This window comes from Stenella coeruleoalba (genome assembly GCF_951394435.1).
Source record: "Stenella coeruleoalba genome assembly, chromosome: 8".
In the NCBI taxonomy this organism is placed as follows: Eukaryota; Metazoa; Chordata; class Mammalia; order Artiodactyla; family Delphinidae; genus Stenella; species Stenella coeruleoalba.
In genome coordinates, this window is record NC_137154.1 from 55,961,352 (window position 1) to 55,985,674 (window position 24,323).

The 24,323-nt window shown below is 46.8% G+C and overlaps 1 protein-coding gene across 1 annotated transcript in view; it reads right to left on the reverse strand.

Annotated features, from left to right (window-relative positions):
* The window catches only part of TENM4 (teneurin transmembrane protein 4), a 2,953,681-nt gene that overhangs the window by 107,950 nt on the left and 2,821,408 nt on the right, over nucleotides 1-24,323 (reverse strand). Inside the window, exons 31-32 of the mRNA XM_079930721.1 lie at nucleotides 17,439-17,624; nucleotides 2,505-2,651 (exon numbers count right to left, since the gene is read on the reverse strand). Coding sequence (XP_079786847.1) covers nucleotides 2,505-2,651; nucleotides 17,439-17,624 — 333 coding nt within the window. The remainder of the gene's footprint in view (nucleotides 1-2,504; nucleotides 2,652-17,438; nucleotides 17,625-24,323) is intronic.

The window sequence follows — 24,323 nt, forward strand, 5'->3', positions numbered from 1 at the left end:
GCGCACTTCACAAAGGCAGGGACTGTGTCTTATTTGTCTCTGAAGCCCCAAGACCCAGGATAGGGCCCAATGCAGAGGAGACATTCAGTTCATGTTTGCTGAGTGAGTGAATGAACTCAAGTTGCAGTAGCGCTATTGTATGGCCTTCGTAAAAACCATGTAAAAGCTAATTCCAGCCCATAACATGCTCCCTGAACGGAAGAGGTATATTCTCCTACACCTGGGGATTTTCTGATTGTTCTTTTCCAGTTCGCGCTGGTTCATCTCCACGGCGGCTGGAGAAGGCTCTGTTCCCCTGGGGTCGGGATCAGCCCTGTTTCCTATGATGAGAAGCTCTTTCTCCCATCAAAGCTGTGGGGCTTTTGGCTCCTGTGTGCCCACGCTCCCTGTCAGCACTGGGGAGTCCCAGCACTGGGAGGGCTGCCTCTGAAGGACGGTGAACAGAGGGTACATTGGCATTGTGTTTCATGTGAGGGGGTAAATGAACGCTGTTTTATAACTTATTCTGCTATGCGTGTTACGGGGGAGTGCACCCTCGCCCCACATTTCTCAGGGACATTCAGTTCTTTTGCTGCCCAGATAGTCAACAGCTTTGGCCAAGACCCTGGATCCCTGAGAAGGGAATGACTTCATGCTACGGCTCCTCTCCCTTTCTTTTCTAACGATAGGAATGTCATTGCTAGTCATGGAATTGCGTCTACATAGGCCAAGTGAAGCGGGGGAGTTAGGCAGATAATTTAGGCTGACACCTCTTCCCTATGAAGAGCCAGTACGATTGTACTTTATCTTGCCTGAAGACAGGGCTACTTGGTGCCCTTCCCTGCTTTGCCCATGATGTTTTCTCCTTCCTTTCCAAGAAACGCCTGTCTGCCCAAGCTTCACCTTCTTGATGAATGTTTTCCTACTCTCACAACAGCCAATACAGAAGTCTGCAAGCGCCCTTATCACTGTCCATTAGCCCTTAACTTTGGTCTCCCTCCCTCATTTGAGCTCCTGGAGTGTGGGGACCGGACTTACTCATCTCTGTGCCTGGTCTAGGGCCTGACTCCATACAGGAACCCTGGATATTTATGGAGCTCCACAAATCTCAGACTGATGAAGGGACATTTCAGCCCTGTGAGTTCTCAAGACGAGAGCAGGGACCCACTGCCTCTGCCTGGCTACCATGACCCGACCCCACGAGCTCCTTGTCGACAATTACCCCAGGGGGCCCAGGACTGGGTGCATCAGGCCTGACCACCTCCTGGATTCAGGCAGCAGACCGAGGACTGAAAGCTGAAAGACCAGTGGCCTGAAACAGCCCAAGGCTGCCGGAGCCAACTCAAGGCAAATGAACCAGGGTAATCACAACAGCACACACCCGGCCTTTTAATCCTTCTGGTGCTTTGAGACTGTAGAATCACGCTAAGTAGAAGGTTCCCAAAGGCTGGGATGCTGAGTCTGGCCTGTTGACTTCCTAACTCTGTGCAGTATATCAGAAAGTCCCTTGGTACAAATATGAGGGAGCTGCATAAACACATGTGGACTAGGCCAACCGTTAGGCCATCATTATAAAGGAAGGATGAACTGTTTTGATCTTTTTTTTTTTTTTCATATCTCCATCTTTTTCTTCTCCTAGTAACCCCTTGAGATTGGTAGAGTCAGGAGGGATCAACCCATCTTCCAAGTGGAAAAGCAAAGCACATTGTGTTTGTATTTATACAAGTTCCACACAACAGAAAGACAAAGGCTAATTCTAGGACTAATATAAAGACTGGAAGGGCTCTTATGATCCAAAGGCCTCCCTTTATAAATAGGGAGTGTGAGGCCCACCGACATCGAGTGGCTTGCTTAAGGACACACAGAGCACCAAAGACAGAATTGGGATTAGAACCCTGGACTCTTCACTCTCAGCTAATAAAAGTTCCACAAGACTAGGCCTCCCTTCCTTAGGGTTTTGACCGCCCAGCACTTGAAAAAAACCCAACAGCAAAGACAAATTCCACTACAAACCCACAGGGACAGAAGGTGTGGAGGCAAAGGTGGCCCCCAGCATGCTCGGTGAGGGTTACCACCAGAATCAGGGGAGAAGGGACCTTGACAAAGGTAACTCAACCTCCCTCCCCTGGAGAAGCATCCTTTCTGCCACTTTCTGTGGTACAGAATTGGGTGGCCTCTTCCTGTCCACTTGCAATGGCGGTATCTCGTAATGTTGCCAGGCAACTCATTCCATTAATGAATTATTAGAAAACTCCTTCTTCCATATGCCTTCTCCTCTGCACTTGCTCTCAGAGGAGGGTAACTACTTTTGTTTGCACCAGCTAATTTTAATGGATTCAAATGGAACAACCAGTGATACGCACTCATTCCTTAGATGACATGTGCCGTTTTATGCCTACCCTGCAGGCCCCCTTGACTGGACAGCTGGTGTGTTGGTGGCCTGTTATCTCAGTAACGCCCACCCTCCACTCTGTGCCTCCCACAGCCCTGGAGATGCACAGCACCCCTGGGTGCCAGAGCCCTACCTCCATCGTTGTCTTTGCTGTCACCACAGGCAGTTTCCATGGACGTGTCGCAGCCAGCTCCTCTCCAGCCCAGCTGGCAGACGCAGTGCCACCCATTCAGGTCCAAGGTACATCTGCCGTTGCCATTGCACAAGCCAGGGCAACCCTCTGCAAGGCAAAGCACACGGCATCAAGGTGTGATCACCCACAGCCACCTGGTCACATACACGCACACTCTGCCTGTCAACTTACAAAAGGCTTTCACATTCGTCAGCGCATCGGTGCCCGCAGCTCCCGGGGAGGTCTCTCATTAGAACTGCCACTTCACCTCTAAGGCAACTGAGACTCAGGGGTGGAAGGCCTCACTAAGGATGCACAGTGGCCAGGATTCTAGAGCAGGAGTCAGTGGATGTGGGCTTGTCCAAATTTGATCACTGGAGCTTTTAGGCTGATCCTGGCTCCTTGCTCACTCTTGCCTGTTTTTCCTGTCTCTGGTGGCTGTGTGGAACAAGGGAATCATCTATTTACTCCTCTTGTCCCCTCAGCACTTCTGGGTCTCATTCTAAAAGGCCGTACTTTTCTCAGGCCTTGTTACTAGGTTCATTGTACTGAACCTTAGGTTTCTCATTTATTTTGTCCTATTTTCTCCTAAACAACTGTCTTTGCTTTCAGGAAGGGTCCTGGAGTCTTTTTTTCCCCATCTTATCTACAGCGAGTAAAGGGAACCCGGACAACTGCCACGAGAGAGACTAAGTAGGGCTGTCTGTGATTGCCATTGCAGGTTTGGGCAGGCTTCCCTTCCCTAATTTTCTTCATCTGTACATCTGTCTCCCTGTCATCTATTAAGCACCTTCTCTGGGCTAGCACTGGAGGTACAGAGATGAGTAAGACCTAGTTCTTATTCTTGAGGAGCATGTAGCCTATCAAAGGAGACAGGTTTGTATAAGCAAAATATTTCACTGCTAAGTACCCTGAGGGAGATGTACAAAATATGGTGGGAACCAAATACAGGAGTGGCCACCTGCCTGAGAGGGCTGTGGGCGATTCAATCAAGGAGGGTCAGGCAATATTTAGACTCTGCCTTAGGTCTGCTTTGACTATATCATAAGGTGGGGAGTTACTATTCAAGTAGATTTGCAGGTTTTTGTTGACCACCTTTTCAAACCCCTCTCTCTCTGAGTCTGTAGCTTAGAAATCTAGGCCTGAGAATCTGTGAAGTTACACGGTTTACTCCAGCTTCTGCGTTGCTGCTTGGTTTTCATTCAAGTCCTCCTTTCAACAAATCTGCCAATTCTTTTCTCAGAGGGGCTATCAAAATATTACCTCCCTGGGATGTCTTCTCTGGCCCTTGCTCAGTCTCAGGGAAAGGTATGGATGTGAAAGTACTCTGCCACCTATAAAACTTGTTTTATTATTAAGAGCAGCAACTACAGCTGCAAACTAAATTTTCTATCATGAAATAACTGAAAACGGGCCCATTATTCTTAAATGGGACAAGTGTGGATGTGGCTGTCTGATATAAGACCTAGGCCAAGGTAGGTACTCACTAAATGGCCGATCAAATAGAATCTAAAGCTGTACTGTTTCAAGGCCTTCTGATAGTTGACTGTTCTTACAAAGTAAAATGTTCATTTATACTTGAGATGTTCAATACCAATCAATCAATCTGGCCACTGTGTTCCATTCAAAGGAAGAAACATTTACGGAGTGTGTACTCTGAGCCTAGGAGGGATTCCTGTGGAAGTTTTGAAGCAAATGTAGATAATGGGGTCACAGCAGAAGCCTGCTGGGAAAGGTGGGAAGCCAGAAGCATGGCCACCCCAAAAGCGATCGAGAAAGCAGTTGGAAAGCACAGGAGCAGTGCTGTGACGTGCAGGTGACCGCCCAGGCATTCTGACTCAGTAGCTCCCATCAGCCACCCCTCCTGATCTAAGCAAATAGACTCCCTCTTTTTCCAATTAATCCCATTTAAAGTTTTGTCCATCCAGCTGAGACTTTAAATTAAACCTCCTATGTATTTGAGATCCGTTGTGGAGGAAGAAGAGTCCAATCGTTAAGAATGGTAGTGGACTGCTTTCTCTTGCTCCAAGATGTAGCCTCTTGTAAGATGCAAATAACATCTCTTATCTAAGAGCACACGCTTGGGAGCCACATCAAAGGCTGGCTCTGTCACACAGTGGCTTTAGGACACCCAGGCACCTTATTTAATTTCTCTGAGCCTCAGTCTACTTATAAAATGGGGTTGTTGGGAGGATTAAATAAGATAATGTACGCACGATGCACAAAGCCTGACATACAGCTTGAACACAGCATCTGAATCTTCTACTCACCTTGACCTTCTCTCTAGTTTAGTAGAGGGACTATAATATCATAAGTTGTATCCCTAACCTCAGGTAGGGGTCATAGAAAGGCAAAATAGAAAACTGAGGCAGTTATCTAGATCAGAGTTGGCAAGCTTTTCCAGTAAAGGTCCAGATAATAAATATTTTAGGCTTGTGAGCCATATGGTCTCTGTTGCAATTACCCAACACTGCCATTGTAGCTTGAAAGGAGCTACGTACAATTTATAAATGAATGGGCATGGCTGTGTTCCAATAAAACTTTATTGACAAAAACGAGTGATGAGCCAGATTTGGTCTGTGTGCTGTAGATGCCAAACCCTGGTTTAGATGCTTCAGGACAGTGATGACGATGCCAGTTGCCATATACTGAAGGTCTCCTATGGCTTGCCACTGTGCTAGACGTTCTACATATATTATTTCCAAACTAAGTAACTTTTGGTTATATTTTCCAGATCCTTATTTCCCAGGGCAGTGCCAATTTCACTCCCTTTAATCCTAAATTTTTAATAAAAAACATGTGTTATAATACAGTATGGACTTTGTACCTAGACAGACCTCAGTTTAAATCCCAGCACCACCATTTTACTTACTATCTGTGTGATGACTGGCAAATTATTTAACTCTCTAAGCCTCAGTTTTCTCATCTGTAAAATGGAGGTAATATGTAATTCAAAGGGTTGTTAAGAAGATTAATGGGATAATGTATATCAATTATTTAGCACAGTGGGTGACACTGGTAGGCATTTAACAAATGACAACTGCTATCATTATTATTGGGTTTATTTTGTTTTAACATTGTATAACTTCACTAAGAAACTCACAAACCAGAAAATAACCCTTTGCCAGTCCGAACTGTGTCAATGTTTGGGTCAAAAGCTGTGGTCCTCATAAATATAAACCTTGCCAGAGGGAGCTGAGACAAACCCAATGACGTGGTCATGGGGCCAACATGCAGCTCAGCAGGAAGCAACGAGATGGGTTGAGGGTCACGAGTGTCACACCAGGCCCACTGTTTCATGCTTTCCTGGCACTCTTTCCCCCTGAGAGCAACTGTCCCGAGCATACTCAAATTATTAATTTTGCAATAGTTTACTGCCTTGCTCCCTCCACTAGAATGTAAACTTGCCATAAAGTTGCCATACTTGCCACAAAGGCAACCTTGGACCTAATCTAGTGCCTTGCATGGAGCCAGTACTCGGTATGTATTTGTTGAAATGAATCAATGAATGAGGTGGAGACCTAGGTCCAGCCTGCCTAAGTTGTGGGATCTTGGGAAAGTGATTTTTCCTCTTTTGGCCTCAATTTCCTCATCTGTGAAATGAAGGTTTGGATGAGATGCTCTGTTAGGTCCCTCCCAATAGAGAAGGTCAAAACAACTTCAAATTTGATGATTTTGTTCTTAATTTCAACAAACTTTACTTAACACCTACTGGACACCAGGCATGTGTTAATTCTGGGGTACACAGAGCTGAGATATAGCCTCTGCCTTCAATATTTTTATACTCTATTTATCGATACCCTTTGTTCCAGGGCAATTTAAAATGGACCTTATAATCTCAAACAATACTTCTCAAAGTGAATTCTTTGAACTACTAGTTCTACGAGGTCCTCAAATACAAACTTCTGTCAGTCTGGAAAACAATATATCCTATATTCTTATCCTAGAAAGTCACACTAAATATTAATACACTAAAGGCTCTGGGAAGTCTTATAATAAAGAAACCTGCTTATCTGAGTATCAGAATGCTTTCCCCAGAACTATTCCTCCCCTACCCACAACCATTTACAATAATGCAGAATATTCCATTCCACAAAACCCTCTGTGGGAAGCGCCTCTTAGCACACAGTGCCTGGTGCAACACATTCTGTGCTGCTCTTAAACTGCCAGGGGGAGCCCGTGTTCTTGGGGAGGGTAAGCTCTACACGTGAAATCACAGCACTCTCTCCACAGTTTCTTCAAATGGACCAGGTTCTATCCCGAGGGTCTGCACTGTCCTACCGGTTTCAGGGTTTCAGAGAGAACTGGAGTACCTGTGGCTTGAATGAGGTTTGCTCTCAAGCAGGAATTTGCACCTGGGATCAACACACGCCCATGAGCCAGTATGAGGAAGCCTCCTCTGGGGGACTTGCTGACTTTCTTAAAGCAATATGCCCATCTTTACCCATTGCTAAAGCTCACTAATTCCACAACCCTGAAATTCATCAGTAATTCAGAGAGCCCAAGTGACATTAACAACCCCCTCTGGAACGACTCACACCAGGCATTTGTCAGAGCCAAAATAATGTAATTTTAAGGTTTAGAGAAGGGCTAATAAGCTTTTGAAAAGAAACAATGCCCTTTAAATGACAGGGGACCGCTTTATCTTCAACCTCCTGCTTAAGCCTAGGAAGAAGCCTCTCTTGAAGCTAGAAGACTTTCAGAATCCTTGAAGGTATTTATATTTTACTTAAGTGGTAAAGCAGCTATGCAACACACCTAACACAACAAATGTCCCATTTATGTTTGTTTCTCTTTCTGGTTTTCTTGTACTTTTTCATCCCTACCGTCACTTCCCTAGACAAGGTCACTGTTTTTTCCCTCCTAGATGATAGCAACAGTCTCCTAATTGGTCTCTTTGCCCCCAAATGCTCCTTTTCAACTCTTTTCCACAATATGGCCAGATCGATCCTTCCAAATCACAAATGTCATCAAGTCATCGTCCTGCTTTTAAAAGCGGGATACCATGCTTATGTTACGGCCCACGGTCTTGGTCTATGAGGCCCTGCCTAAGTTGGGGAGAGCTCTTCTTGCTAAGTGGCCGTGGGACTTTCTCTATCACAATCGTCATCATACTTTGTTGGAATTATTTGTTTTAGTGTCTTCTCTGCTAGGCTGGGACCACTTCCGTTGTGTGGCATCCACATTTCCTGGCACTTAGGAGGAGTTCAACATACTTGCTGAGTGACTGTTGTTTCCTCAGTGTCTTCCAATGCAAGTGGAAAGCAAAGAACAAAGGCTGGTTTGTCTCTGAACTGCAAAATACTCTACTCTGAAAAGTCTGGGGTTTGCATTATATCGGTCTCTGAATTCTTTTTTTGGGGGGAGTTACTAGTACCCATTATACCAGAAAGCCAGCCAGATGCGGCTTGGTCCAGACCTAGATTTTGGCAAGAAACATTTGTCTTTTAAAGCAAGTTATGATTCACTGACCTAATCCAGCTCAAGGTTTGGTGATATATTTTCTGAACTAAAGATCAGAACGGGTGGTTTGAGAGAATATGGGTCACTTCCTGGTGAGGCTGCCAGTTTGGAAGACAGTTTGGAGGAAGAATTTTGGAAATTAATGGGACATTCTCGGTGACTTACTGTGACAGATGAAAGAATACTGGAAATACGGATTAGGCCAGGAAACACAAAATCCTGGGTTCTGTCACTTACTATGAGTGTGATCCAGAATGGGCCACTCAGCTTCTTCAACTTTAATTTCCTTCTCCAATCAAATGAGCATATCTATTCACTTGAAAAAAATTCACAGGACTCCCTTAAGACTCATGGATATGGAAAAACCTCACAAAGTAGGGAAAAAAATCCACCAGCTATTAAACTTAATCCATACTGAGGATTCCTCTGATAATGATTATGTGTGAAATGCCTATTTTAAAGAGGCTCAGAGGTGCTACTCTTTCTTGCTGGAATAATGTTATTCTTGGTTGAAGGCCAGTACGTGAAATGCGAGGCAGCGTGCTTCTCGACACCATTGGATGGGCCCTAGTACCACCTTTGCTGTATTTGGCAAAGATATTCCAGTTGAAAAGCATTTAGTTATTGATGTTTCCCTAAAATCCTTTCCGTCACTTTTTAAACAGCAGTTGCTATCTCTTAGTAAAAGCCAATTTAACCTTTTTCTTTACAATTTCAAAAATTAGTGTGGTTAATGAAGTCCTTCTCAAGTTAACGGTGAGGCTAAGAAGATGATGATAAAACAGCACAGCTAACATTTACTGAGCATCATTCCTGCCCACGTGCTAAGCACTTTACACTCATTACTTTAATCAATCCTCACGCCAATCCCACCAGGCACGTCCTGTTTTCCTCATTTTATAAAGACTCTGGAGGGAAGAGAGGTGAAGAAGCATGGCCAAGGTCATCCAGTTCATTGAGTATTGGAGTTTGGATTCACACTCAGGCAGTCTGACTTCAGAGTATGTTTCCTTAACCAATGAGCACATATTTGGTGCCTGGTGCCGTGTGAGGGCTTGAGGATAAAAAGCTGAAGATGGCATGGTATTTCTCCTCCGGAAGCTTGGGGCCTTTCTGGAGCACACACATCTGATCGTTCTGAGACTTATTCCTAGAGCAATGAGGCCTCTTTGGAAAATTGGGTACCATCTACTTAATGTAAATGTTTCAAACAGAAGGAATTACTTGGCCTGTGGGGAACACTCTTCAAAAATAAAACTTACCAAAGTCAGGCCTTCTCTGAAAAGGAAAAAAAAAATCCAAACAAACAGACCATTCACTTCCTGAGGTCAGGGGTCTGTTTTCCCCCATTTCTCCAGAGCCTGGGACAGCATCTAGCACACAGTACTAGTACTAGGGGGAATGGAGTTCTTAGGATTTCTCAGTTTGCTCTGGGGTCTCTTTCTGTCTCAGGCCACCCACCCTGGTTCCCAGCATCTTCATTCTGATGGACCAGGGGCCATAAAGCATGGGCAGGGTGACATGAGATGGGGTAGAAAGGGTGAGGGGGTGTATCTGTGTATGGGGAGAGAAGGACAACAGCACGGTGGTAATGTCACAAAACAGACTGAGCACCTGGGGCAGGGGAGAATGACACTCCAGGTATATCAACCATCTTGTGACCAAAACCCCGCCCTCCGGGCAGTGTCTGCTGTGACAAAGCCTGGGACGCGGCAGCACCGAGACACCTTGCTTACGGGGTATCTATACATTTCCAGATACGCATTTCTTCTGTCTGTTATGCTCATACACAAGCACACACACAAAGACAACAGGAAAATAGAGGAAGAACACCATACCTTTAACTACCCTATCCAGATAGTGCGCTTGGGAAATAAAAGACAGCACATTTAAGGTAGGATTGAAAAAGTGCAATACTGCCTGTCACACAACCATGCCAGGTGCCAAGGAGACAAAGGGGGCTGCACCCCACGTTTGGGACAGACCTGCCAGGGTGGGGAAAATAAAACCAAAGACAGGACAACACGAGAGAGAAGGAGGGAGAGCAAGCGCATTCTCCAGGAAGGGCCAAAAGGAACGTCAACTCACTCTGTGATCCAGGCGTTTGGAAATGTGATCATATAAATAAGAAGACATATGGATGAGGAGAACAGCGGAAAAAGGAGGATGGGAAGCTGCAAAAGTGGCTACACTCCTGCTCCATCAGCTTTAAGGAAAACTAGAACTTGCCCCTTTGTCTACCCAAAGCAGCAACCACCTTCCCTCCAGGAGATGCAGCGGGACAACAGTGAGGGCACCCTGCATGGCAGAGGTGACCGCAGGAGGTTGGAATTCGGAAATAGGCAAAATGCGAGTCACCCCTGATATACACCAGGGAAGTAGGTTGAGCCTTTGGTCAAATATACTGCTAGCTTATCTGTTTGCCATTCTTGTATTTTCCACGGACCCACGTGCCCACATAGACGTGAATGCAGAATGCGTGGTGTTCTAAGGAAGATGCATCTCTCCTTTGCATCTTACACAGAATGTGAGGTGCAGGTCAATGGATGTGGCTGTGAAAGACAAGAGAAAGAAAAGAAAACCTGACTCCTTCTCAACGCTGATTAACTTAAAAGGTAGAATGATGTATGCTTTGTTTTCCAACGCATACATCATTGTTATCATCACACATCATCGTTGGGGGCTTATAGCCAAGCACTGAATTATTTGGCAATCTAAGGTTTTGCTCATTTGTGAGGATGGGTGTCAAATGTGGCTCTGAACTAAACCTACTGTGCATATACATGGGTGCCTGGCTCTGTGCTTGGGGCAGGGCAGACCTCTTCATTCCCAGCATAAATCAGTAACAGCATTTCACCTTCCCTATTGGGCTGTGGTCACAGCCATTGGAGGAGCTTCCCTAGCACCTCCTTCTCTATACCTCCACCACATGTGCTCCCACAAAGGCTGGAGAGATGGCCATTTCCTGAAGGGCTGATGCTTTCAGCCGGGCTGGTCCCCACCCTTAGCTCGATTTCACACGTGAATCAAAAGTCCATAAGAGAGGGCTCAACTGCAATGGTGAGGCCTTATCTGGAAGCCCTAGGGTTCTATAAACTGTAAGAACATTCTCCATAAAAGAAATATAAATTTTATGTTTTCAATCCTCTGGATAGGACAGACACTGTGGCTGTTCATCAATATATATTTGCCTCCTAAGACTGGTGGATGAGAGGGTAGGTTCTTAGTTCAGGCACCCATGTGGTCTGTGCTTCAAGAGGAAATATGTTCCCAGAGGCTGCAGAGCCAAGTGGAAAACTGGGAAGAGGAGTTTTCACTGGGTCTGCACGCTTCCCCTTCATTCTTACAGATGCTGCACAGTCCATGAGCTAACAGGATGTAAGAAGGGAAAGTGAAGGGGAGTGGTGTATTAAGCAGGACTGAACAAACAAAGCTGTGGAATGACAGTGAAAAACAGGGTCAGCCCACATGAAAAACCACCTAGGAAACATCTCTGGTGAAGGCGAAGACTTTCTCGATTCTTGGTTCATCTGTCACCTGCGTCTTAGTCAAGATCATCATCTAATTTTGCAAAGTGATCTGAAATTGCTTAGACATCATCTCCCAGGATACGCCATCGGAGAACCACGACACAACACACAGATCTCCTGGCTCAGCTGGTGTTCTTAGCGTTCAGATCTGCAGAATTTTGTGGAGGGTCATAATCATAGGTTCTGGTAATGACACTGAACCCAGCTACAGATGAGATGGAGTAAGCCTAGATTTCTCTCACAGGGTTGGCAAGGATGACTCGGCTGGACGAGACAGGCATCATTGGGATTCATATGACCATACCACTGCGCAGCATCCACTTGGAGGGAATTCTCTGACCAGAAAAACGTCTCCAAACTTAACGGTGATATCATGGCTCTGGTGATGAGTAGAGATTATATCCACTATATAGGCTAATCTCCCCAAACCCAGGGGCTGACCTCAGAGAGCTCCCTCTCTCTCTCTTCTATTGCTATAAGAACTATTTAGCAATAAAGATCTCTATTAAATATGTTTTTAGTACCTTTAAAAAATGCTTACTAATTTCTCAGACCACAGGCAGGAACACCAGCCAGTGGAAGTGACGGAGGCACACTCAGGTCATAATCAATGTTGTGGGTTTCAGGAGACAACAGTGGATTCCACAAATCCAGGGATTCCTTCCTCACACAGTGACCTCAGGCCACGCTGTGAAAAAAGCTGATAACAGCCAGTCAATACCAAGACCAAGAGCTTCCTGGTAATGGAAGAGAGCTTCCTTGCCTCTACTGAAAATGAAAGTGGTAACTGAGTCTTTGAAGTCCAATGCCATTTACTTATAAAAGGCATATGCAGAAGTCCACACTGCTGTTTCTTTCACTGTTTGAAAAGCTTGGCACATATGCCCTTGACTCAAGTCACGTAAAATTTCATCGTGATTTTAAAGCACTAACTTTAAGAAAAGATGACGCCAAGTCCCTAAGCTTGCATTATGGATGGTGGATTCAGGGCTTCCCCAGATTCCTTCATCTTTCTCCTCCAGATTTCAGGATGAAGACGACGGAAGCAGAGTCATTTTCCTCTTGGACCACGCGCTTCTATGTTCCTGTCACTGGGCAACAAAGTGGAGATAGTGGAGGCACGCAGCTATTTATAAGACAAGCTCTGAGCCTTAGCACGAGGGTAGCCTGTGAGGTCTTAGATCTCTTTAGCATTTCTATGAGCTCCAACGTGAAAGCTTCTTTCCTTCACTTGCCTGTACCAATAGAAGTTTCCAGAAATTTCTCTTAAGAGAATCCCAAGAAGCTTCAGGGGCCCCCATCAAAGGTTGTGAAGAACATGGCAAGAAGCTTATTCTTCAGGAGGCTCCGTTGACTCTAACAGCTGTATCATTGGTACCCGTTAGGTCAGGTGAAACGAAGATCATTATGGCAGGTGATGACTGGGGTGGCTATAGTCATCTGAACTTCTTTCAGATGGATGACAAATCATCAAAGAGATGTTCTTGTTAAGTTCTTGGATACATTCATGCTCTTCTCTCTTTGGACGAAGGATCAGTGAGGAATAAGTGGCCAACGGCACCCACCCCGAGAGGGGCTCACGGAGCCCACTCACTGGTCTCCAGTTTCCCACTCCTACCACATGTGGGCTGAAAGCTCCCAGGACCATCAACTAATCAAGTTCTTGCTCTGATAACACGGGGTAGATCCCTGTCCGTTTTCTCTTTCTCCGTGTCAGCATTTGTCCTACAACTCATGGGTCATGATGCCTCTGAGGAGGGAGAAGCATAGGTTATCTCACAGGCGCTGATACCTTGTGAATGCTTGTGAGCTCTTGGTTAAGGATTGTCTGATTACAAAAAAGAAACTCAAGAGCTACCGTTCAAAAGTGGACAAAGAACTCCAGAAGACTGTGTGGCCTTTCTTTGTAATTTCCCTGCATCGGGAAGTCTGGCTTTGCTCGCTCTAGTAATTGCATCATCAGAGTATTATTTTGATCTTTACTCCCAGAGGAGGATTTGTTTGAGAATCAAGATTTATATGATTGGACAGTTCTCCTGGAACCTAGTAAATACTTCTGCATATCTGGCATCTTGAACAATCACAGCTTTGGGGTCAAGGTTGGAATTTTACACATGTAATCAGGAGCTAGCATTTCCCACATGTGTTTTGGGACCTCATAGACAAGGGGCAGTGAAGTGAACAAAATAACTATCATAGAAGTGATCCAAAATGTTGGTGTTTTCAAAGAAATAGGAAAAATTAAACACCTTCTTAAATTTAGCTATGATTTTCAGCTTTCTCTAAAGAAACTGGAGGTCAAGCCCCAGACTGAAGAGACTCATAAAATTCCTGGAAAAGACATCCAAAAATACGTTTTTGATGACTCTGTGTTGACCATATACTTGAGAAACGGATCCTAATCAATCCATCTGACCTTAACTTCTAGACTAGGGAAACTGGTTCCATATACACAAGTGGATGTATTACTAGTAAGTAAGAGTGAAAATGAAAAAATCCTGTTTTATTTGTGGGATATTTTTAGGAGCAGGTGATGGGTGTGCAGTCTGTGGGCAGTGGAGGAGGGGCCGGAATTCCATCACCCCTGCAGGCCTCCTCCAGCCACCCCACTCTGTGATTTACAGAGGGAGAAACTGAAGCCCCAGCGACCATGTGGTCTACCCACGGTGCTGTCACAAAGACTTTTCTTGAAGTTGCAAAGAGACAGATAATTCCTAACGTAAGGAATTAAGATTTGAAATAGTCTTGCTTTTTGACAAAAATATTGTCATGAAAGAGGATGCCAATCTGTTTTGAGAAAACCAATCTGTTTTGAGAAAAACCAGGGAGCTTCCATAAAAGAAAAGGTGGACCCAAGCCTCCAAAAGGAGATATTTAATTCCTACTATATAATCTGCTCTGGGAAATGTCACTGGGGTAAGAAGGTTTTTAAGCTGGGGACTTGACCCAAAGGAGCCCAGACTTGTCTTACTCTTTTATGCCAGCTGTTAGGGAACCAAGTCATTCTTTCCCGTTTACGGAGGGCAGCAGTGTGCAAATGAACAAGCCTTGCTCTCTTTGGATCCCACTGTGTGGAGGTCTCTGAATCAGCATCGTGGATCCTGGCCTCTTCTCTGGTATGGGACAGAACCACACTGAAAAATACGAGCTAGCTGTGCGATGACCCATTGAATAATGATGAAATCTGACAACAAGAGAACATTTAACACTTTGAATTTCTAACTTTTCACACCAGCAGTTTTTGCTCTTCCTAAATGTTCCTCGCAGGGAGTGAAGTTCCCTGGAATGTAAGGAAGTGCTTCTTGCTACCATCAAAGATTAAAGAGGGGTTTCTCCTTCTCATATCTATTCTGAAAAGAAAAAAGAAGGCACCGCCATTGTTTCCCTCGTTTGTATCTCGTACTCCTTCCCTTCCATCCAGCAAGGTTACTGAAGTGTTCCTTCGGCACTAGGGTGTCGGGTTTCTAGCGGGGATGCAGCTGGCCACGGGCAAAGACGCACAGAGGGCAAGTTGCCATGCGGGGAGATTAGACAGGGTCAAAGGAAACGCGCACCACACAATGAAAGGTAACAGAATTCCGAGCCAAAGTCCTTTCATCTGAGCCACTATGACTAGTCCTTTACTTCTTCAATGTCCTGTGACAGTTTTCTGGTATTTAGGACTGTCAACCTCCCTCTTGAACCGTGCACATTTACCTTGGTGTATTTCTTATCTGGAGGGGAAAAAGCATCTGCAATCCCAAGGAGGAATTTGCTCTTAAAGAGTGACAACAGGGTGTGCAGGGGAGGTGGGACGGGCTGGTCTGACTCCTTGGCATCACAACAGAGATGTTCTTCAAGCTAGGCTGAGGAACATCCACGAGACACCAGCTGGAACCCAGCCTGCCCACAAGCCCTGCCATGAATCATCTGTGACTGGACGCAGGGAGGATTTCCGTAAATCCCTCATCATTTGACTCAGATGAGATGCTTTAACCTTATAGAAGCCTGACATCCATAAACTGCTTGGAACTTGGTGAGGTGAGCCGAGGACTCTATAAGCAAGTGATAGAAAACAGAATGCATTCTCTCTGGGCTCTGATTTTGGTTTTAATAGGGATGGGTCCCCTTCTGGGCTGGGAGGCTAAAAGGTCAGCTTGTCCTTAGTCATGCAGAAAAGTGAAGGTGAAGGAAGGGGCAGAGTTGAAAGAAGCAGGTGGGCCTCTCTGGTGACTAGGGCTGCTTTTCTTTAAGAGGTGTCCAGGGCGGTCGTGGGATAGGATGACACTGACGGAAAGAAGCCACCCAGAGGCGCACAGTGAGACAGCGTGGCGCGTTCTGCTACGGAAAAGCAGGGTGGGCTGCCGGCGGCTGTGGAGCGGCTCTGGACTCTGGTAAGAGTGTGGCTGGCCAGCTAGCTGTGGGACTCTGAGACCAACTGGAATAAGAAGGCCCAGCCTCTGGGAAGGATGAGAGCCAGAGGCCTCTGCAGAAAACCTGGGCTTTGTCCTGCAAGGACCGCAGAGCAAGCAGCTGGCGAGGAGCTCCTCCCCAAGGCTCAGAAAACCAAGCCTCAACGTCCAGTCCTACTTCTTAACAGTTAAGTGACCTTGGGCCTCAGGTCCTTGAAAAGAAGGAGGGAAATACGTGTGCCTCCACAGGGTGATGGATGGGAGTGGGAAAGAACGCAGTCAAAGCCCTTAGCACAGTGCTCGCCACACTGTAAATACTCAAAAATCAGAGCCCATTATTATTAATATTAGTAAGTATAAGGTATTCCACTGCCATTGATAAAAAGGGCGATGGTGTGGAGGCAGGGATGATGAATAAAAGCTAATTTCAGGCTGCAAAACAAAAGGAATGCGGCCTAAAACAATATGAAATGAGAGGTAGCCCCATTTGCTCAAAATTCCTTTGTCCCTCGTAATCTTTGGGGCTTGCCTCCCAGTTTCTGTAATCACGAGGTGACTGTCAGAGCTGGAGAGGCACCCGGAATCCTGTCTCCTAGAGCCATGTGCTTGCCATTTGATCACAGACCCTTCCTTGAAAAAAAAATGGAAGGGGAAGAAGTTAAAACACACACACACAGACCAGTTGATTCAATAAAGACCTTTTGGTGAGTGTTCATTCCAGGATAATAAACCAAGCAAACGTCTGGCTGTGTTTAAAATCAACAAAACCAGCAGGAAAGGCAGAAAGAAGGGAACAGAGTGATCAGCTTGTTTTGAAAGCTGCCAACAGTGCTGCTTCAGCAGGGGCTGGTGCCAAGGAGCCACCAGGAGAGGGGAAAGGAGACAAATGCAGACGGGACGGAAGCCGAGGACAGGGGAGGGGGCAGATCCCAGGCCTAAAGGGATGCAGATGTGGCCTGGGGCCTGCGGGAAGCTTTCCCCAGGATCCCAGGCCTCTTCGGGAGCTCCAGCCTAGGAGGCTACTGGGGGTGTTCAGCGCTAAGCCCAAGCCCTCCAAACCAGACCATAAACTTGATTTAATGGCTGTGTTTATGGAGTACTGTACGATGTGCCAGCCTGTACGTGCATTATTATCCCCATTTCACAGGTGAGGAAACTGAGGCTCCGAGAGGCCTTGGGACTTGCTCACAGCTGCTGAGGTAGAGTCATCTGCCTCATGCCTGAACCCCAGCTCCTAACACAAAGTTATACTGCTTTTGGCCCGGGAAGGGCTAAACCCAAGGCACGCTGACCAGCTAGCTGAGATCTGGGAGATGCAGGGTGGGAGGGAAAAGGTTAAAATGTCCTATTGTGAGTTTGAGTCCAACTGATGTCTAGGAAAAGCCAACCATAATGTCGTCAGATGAAAGGACTTTTGGCCCAGTTCCCACATGCGACAGGGGCCCCGAAGTGCCCGACAGACAACGGCACCGCGCAGCCCTGGAGAAGGTGCGGAGGCCCGGCCCTCATACCGATGGTGCAGTGCTCGCCGTTCCAGCCCGGGCTGCACTCGCACTTGCCGTCCCGGCAGGTCCCATGCTCGGCGCAGCGCGGGTGGCAGGCGCGCTGGTCGCAGGCCGCCCCCATCCAGCCGTCCTCGCAGCGGCAGGTGCCCCCCACGCAGACGCCGTGGCCACCACACTCGGCCGCACAGATCTCTGGGTGGGGGGAGGGAGAAGGGGGAGAGAGAAAAGACAAGTATTGAGCCAGTCGTTCTTGGGAACAAGGGTCACACGCTCTGTGAGCAGTCGGGATTCCAGAGGCTCAGGAGGCTCGGGACAAGAACAAGGACCCTCGGACAAGAACAGTTCTCCAGCCAGAGGCCAGTCCCGAGCCCCTTTCCTCGCCAAAATAGGATGGACTGTAGGGCTCTGCTCTGTTCACTTTTCTCTGTGGCCAGCCTGTCCCCGCTTCTGTGCTTACCGCTTCCAAAGGGGACCGCCCTTCTGAACAGATGCGAGGAGAAGTCAAATTTAATTAAAAACCAGTTATGTGTGAAAACAAAGTGAGGATGAGCCAGGCGAAGTACCTGTGGGTCTGGCTGGGGTGCATGACGGGTCCTGGGCTTGCACTTCATTCCAGCTTTGACTCGAACTGAGATGGGAGGAAAGGGGAGGCTGGACCCCCGCATCCCAGGGGGGTTCTCTGGTGCTCTGCTGGGTTTATGTTCAGTTCCCCTGCTCACTGCTTCATCACCCCAAGTCCGAGCACCATCTAAGTGGCTTTTCCCACCCAAAGCAAACAGCTGGACTCGGGGTGGAGGTGCTTCACAGCCAGACTGGAGTTGCCCAGCCCTTCAAGAAGGCCCGTCTGTGAGATGGTGCAAAAGACACACGCGACCTGATCCACAAGCCCCTTGGGCCCAGGGCCAGCGACAACTTCACGGTTACTCAGGCAGAGGTTGTGAGAGCTTTGAAACACAACTCCTTTTTAGGAAACCAGTTGAACAACCGGGGCCCTTGATGCTCTCTGCCAGCGCTGTGATGGAGCCCCTGACTCGATTCTGTGCCTCGTGGCCCAACATTCTTCAAATGAAGATCCCAACACCTTTAATTTCTTTCAAATTAAGCTGACTGGCACCCATGTCAAATTGCATTTGCACATTACCCCTTCCAAGCTACACTCCTGGCTTGGAAGCTACTAACACTCCAACTATTTTTGAAAAAGAAAATAAAATTAGATCTCAGAGGCTCAGAACTTCCCTATTAATCTACAAGGCAACGGCTAAAATGTTCAAGAATTAAAAAATAAGCAAAACAGAAAACAGTAATAGTTCCCATTTATGGTGTGCTCCTATGCCTGACATCTTGCCAAGCAAAGTAGCTGGAAAGGGAGTTAATGCGTGCAGTACCACACTGGGTTTCTCAGCTCCCCAGGGGAGAGAAAGGCTGCTGTAAAATGTGTGCAAAGAGCCCTGACCTGGAGCCAGGGGACCTGGGTTCTATGCCAGGCTGAGAAGCAGAAGCTGTGTGACCCTGGGCAGGTTCCTTGACTTCACTGGTGATGCTGCCTCACAGCACCTCTTCTACCCATCAGGGCTACGCTGAGCATTCAGTGAAGTGGACAATAGAAAAGGGCACGGCAAGATCACTAACTCAAGAAAGGTTTCTCAGGACAGTGAGCTTTAGACTACGCGTCCAAAGACCAGGTTTGTGAGGTCTGTGTCTGCTCAGCCATGGATCTGCTGTGTGACCTTGGGAAAGTCACTTGCCCTCTCTGGGTGTTGGTTTCCTCATCAACTGCAGGGGGGACCTGATGGCATCTAAGACTGTGGGAGTCTATGATATAAACATCCTCCACGTCACACAGCATGATCTAGCCCTAAGGCTCGGCTGGAGTGTCCCTCCTCCTCTGAGAAGTCTCCCACGATTCACTCAGCGGTTGTTCTCTTGCTCCGTGCCTTTCCATGTGACGTGGTAGACTGCTTCTCCATTTCTGCGTGTCTCATTGTCAGACTCAGGACAACCTGAGGCTGGATGAATTCTGATCACCTCTAGGCCTGGTACCCAGCACAGATCTTGGCACAGAACAGACCCTTAATTAAGGTTTGCTGGATAATGAATAAATCCATGTGTGCCTGGGGCTACAGGTGCCTAAGAATTTAAAACAATTCAGGTACACCCTGCTCAGCCTGGCTGAGAGTCAGTCCAGGTCTATCTGTCTGCTTATCTCTGGTGGGTTGCCCTTGTGAAAACTTCCCAAGCGAGCGTGGAGCTGTGGAGCAAAGTGTCAGGACACCCAGCAGCCCTCCAGGAAGGGGGTTTTCTCAAGATGTTCTTCAAGTTTCCTTCCCTTCTTGCTTACATGGACAATGTCCTGGATTTTTCTCAAGATGAAGAATGACAGTCTCGGGTCCCTGGGTCTCCCTACGTCCTAAGTCTGAAATTTCCATCCCTTCTGCACAGCACTGCAAGGGCATCGACCCAGGTGACTCTGGAGGCAGGGCCTGAACTCAGGGCTGGCTGGGACTTTCACCTGAGAGCCTGGAGGAAAGATCAGCTTAGCATTCTGGGGGGTTTACTCAGCACATTTTCCAGGCGGCAGTTTATCGTGTGAAAGTAAACTTCCACTAACCCTTCTGTTCACCGAGGTGTGAGCCTGGAGAGGGACAGGCTGTGGGGCAGCCTTCCTCGGGGCACTTGGAGTGCACAGTCTTGGTGTTTTGGGCCGCGGGGCACTTGAAGGTCACGGGCTTGAGAGCAGATGAGGCAGGGCTTCCCCAGCATTTGATGGCCTCACTTCAGGTCCTCACTACTGGGTAGTTCATTCCTTTACTAGCTAACTTTGAGGCAGTGTGTGTGAAAGAGCGTAAGACTTGGAATCAGGTGTGACTCCAAATCTTGGTTCTGCCAGTTGTGGGACCTTAGACAGCCTCCTCAACTGCTCTGAGCTTCATTTTCTTCCTCCGTAAAATAGGGATGATGACAGCACCCCCTTCAGAGGGTACACAGCCCTGATATACAGCTCATACTGATTCCTTTATTCTTCCAGTAATAGTCCATGCCTGCCTGCTATGTGCCAGAAACTGCGCTGGGTGCTAGGAATACAGAGGTCAATAATACACAGGCTCTGCCCCACAGGAGATCATAGCCCAGACAAAGCCCAAACTGATTGCTAAGATCAGCTGAGTAATCTACAGCTGTTACTCACTTCGGCACCTTTCTGCTTACGTGCAATGAAAAAAGAACCGTGAATCTTAGGATCAGACAGATTTGGTATCTATTCTTGGCTCTGTCACTTATTGGCTGGGTAATCTTCAAGGTGCAAGTTATGCAATTCATTGAATCTCGATTTCCGTTTCAGTAAAATGAGGCTAGTAATTCCCACTTTACCAATCTTACACGGTTGGCGTTAGATCAAATGAGGTAATGTATGGAAAAGCCATTTTTGGCTTAATAACTTAACACTTATATCAGGTTTTACAGTTTACAAAGCACCCTTCACATACAACTCCTCATTTAACTATCACAACAACGCTGTGCGAACACCTGGCTATTATCCTTCTTGGAGGTGAGGCTACTGAGACCCAGAGAGCATAGGGGAATTCTACAAGGTCGTGTGTTCATCTGGTGCTTTCTCCTCATTGTGACAATCCTCAGGGCAAGGCTGCAAGATAAGCATTTTACAGATATGGAAATTGAGTCACAGGCTAGACAGAGGCAGGCTCATTTTACAGATAAGGAAACTGAGCCACAGAATAGACAGAGGCAGGCTCTCCTTTGAGGGAACCTCCTGGTTCTTCCAGCAGATCTCCCCTCGCTTCTGGCCCTGTTGTTTATCCCTTGTTACGTTCAAGTCAGACCCTGCCTATGTGTGAGATGCAATGAGATTCTTCACACAGAGTTTCCCAGACACCCGAGCTCACTTTTCTCCTCTGGAGACTGCGGGGCCGTCCCTCCAAACTCTCCATCTCCCCGCCAGTTTACACTAGACATGCTGCCTTGGCGCGAAGCTAAGGCTGCCTGGTGGCTGAGCACCCCCCCATCAGTCCTTTACAAGCTGGGTTGTGAGCTCTTACACATTTTAATGGAAGGGGCCTGAACAGGGTGACCCTGATGTTTATGCGGTGCTAACTGATGGTAACACAACCTGGCAGTGTTGAGCTTCTTTTCTGCAGATGGGCTCTCTGCCCAAGTGCAGGAGACCCACTGCCTCATGACGGGAGCAGGAATCCGAGATTCTGCTTCATTGGGTCTCACGTTGTAGGCCCCATTGTTATTTTTTTATGTACCTCAATTTTTTTTTTTTTTTTGTCCTTGAAATAAAAGGAACTGCTTTATTTTTGCTTCTCTGATTCTGCTTTTACACTGAAGCAGATAAAACTTCCCAGAGTGGCTGGCGAAAACCAAATAGGATGATGCTAAAGAACGTGCTTTGACAGCTCCTGTGCCCATTACGTAATGTGAATGGTACTTTGTGAAATTTGGGTCACAGCTCCTAAGTCTCAAGTTTGCTCAGTTGTAAACTGGGGATGACACTGACTACTGCAGAGAGTTGGTGGAGGAATCACTCTCATTTGCTTAATTTCTTGAGCGCTCACTGGGTGCAAATCCAATGGTGAGCGGGCACTGGGGGATCCAATGGTGAGTATGACAGACACGGCTCTTTCCTGACCACAAGGAGTGACATTCTAGCGTGGCAGACGGACATAACCTAATTGAATTAAATGCGCTAAGATGAATAGAAGTGAAGCTTCTAGTATGGAGCTTGGCACATAGTCAGGATATGAAAAACTGTGCACACACATATTCTTATAAGAAAGGAAATGGGGTGTAGTGGCAAGTGTTATCAGACTGAAGTCAGATCAGACGTGAATTCTGACTTATGCAACACACGTGATACAAGCAAGCATTTGATAAAGGCTAGGCAACGGTCATGTGATCAACATCGGCACTGTCTGACTCCATGCTGGACGGTAGGGGCCTGGGAGGAACCACTGTCTGACTCCATGCTGGACGGTAGGGGCCTGGGAGGAACCCTCTGACGTACCGTAGACTACACAATCCATACAGTAGACATGGATTCAGATTCCGACTCTCCAGTCTCCTTGAGTCCTTGCGGAGCCCTTGGGAGAACTACTTAATCTCTCTGGACCATACTTCTTCACCCCCCAAATAGGGAGAATAATAATGGTCCCCTACAGGGTGAGTGAGTGGTGGTAACCGAAGGAAAGGGTAAATGTGAATGGCTCTATGTAATCTGTGTTATGTATGTTGTGTTCTGTACATTAACTGATTGATGGAGACCTACGGTATCCTGTATCAGTGCAGCCCCGAGTCACCGAGAAGGGAATCGTCTCCCTGAAGAGCAAGATGTTTTCTAGCAGCAGAGCCTCAAAATTTGGGTATGAAACTCTTTCTCTGGTTACCTAGCATGGCACCATCAGCCAAGACCATTATAACCATTAAAACCATTAAAACCATTAAAACCCAGGTAGAAGCCACCTGTGTGCGTAGCTTCGGCTTCCTCTTAAAAGCGGGTGAAAATCCCCAACTGTCCTGAAGTGTCATTCCAAGTCTGCAAAGTTCCTGGCTGAACTATACAGGGCCTTGGAGAGCAACCAGGTCAGGCCCAAGAACACCCTGGCTCTTCTCCCGGGGAAAGCCGCACCCCCCGGCACCTCCCCTTCCCCACCCCACCTCTGCCCTGCCTCACTGGTATCCACGTCTGTCTTCTCTCTAGACTGGAAGCCCACCTGATGGCAGGCTCTTGCTTTTACTCATCTTGGTTCCCAGCAGCAGGCACCAGGTCTGGCAGAGAATGAGCTTTCAACAAATATTTGTTGAAAGAACAGATGAATTTTTTAAAAATCTCATGGAAGAGGTGTTATGTCAGTTGGCTCAACTCTATCCCAGCGCCATATTGTACAAAATTTATTTGGTTAAATATATTCACACAGAGGCTCAGCCTTCTTTGTGCTTAACCTTCTTAGAAACTTATCTTCTCCAATCTCCGACGGATAGCTTGTAACCTTAAAGTGTCTCAGTTCTTACACCCTCACACACATCTTCCTTCGCACCAATGCCCGCGTCATACCTGTTCCCTTTCTATGATGTGGAAGCAGGTGGACACATGACGAAAAGGGTGGGAAAAAGATATGGTTTGGCTATTGGTTAATTGTGCTCCAAAGTATATACACGAGGAAAGAAGCTGCTGCAGTCTCCTCTCATTAAATGTTAATCCCCGTATGAACCTGGAGGAAGCCTGGGACCTATCACAGCTACGTTTTAATTTGTCTGGACTTACTTTACAATCCTGTTCATTACAACAGCTGGTAAGGGAAGCTGTGCCTCTCCCCTAAAGGGAAATACTTATATATAATTTTCCTATAAAATTTCTTTGACTTGGAAAGATGCTCAAAATTGACACAAGTCGGGGATAGAGGGGACCCCACACAAGGATCTGTGTGTTTTCCTGCTGAGTAAGGAACAGACACAGGTGAGGCTGTCTTTGAAATTCAGGGATGTGAAAGCAGAGCCTTGGCCCCATATGACCTCCTGGGAAGCCCTTTAATAAGTCTGTATTTAGCACTAAAAGGGATAATAGGGAAAACTGTTCTATTCTGCTTAGGACCTGAGGTTCTTAGAAGTGACCTTAAGAAATTTTAGTAAGGGTTAAATAATTTTAAATGATTTCCACTAGGATTTTCTGTTGCATCGCTAGCTCATCTGAGTTAGTGCCCAGTTTGGGGGATTTCTCTGAAATCCTGGTCCTTGAAAATTCCTTGGGGGAATTTCTCATGAAATCCTTGGACACTTTAGGTCCAAGCTACACTAAACAGCATTTGAGGCAAAAATAAGGAGAAACTGTAGAACCACTACTGGTGGCACACAAATATTACCTCATTAAATCCTTAC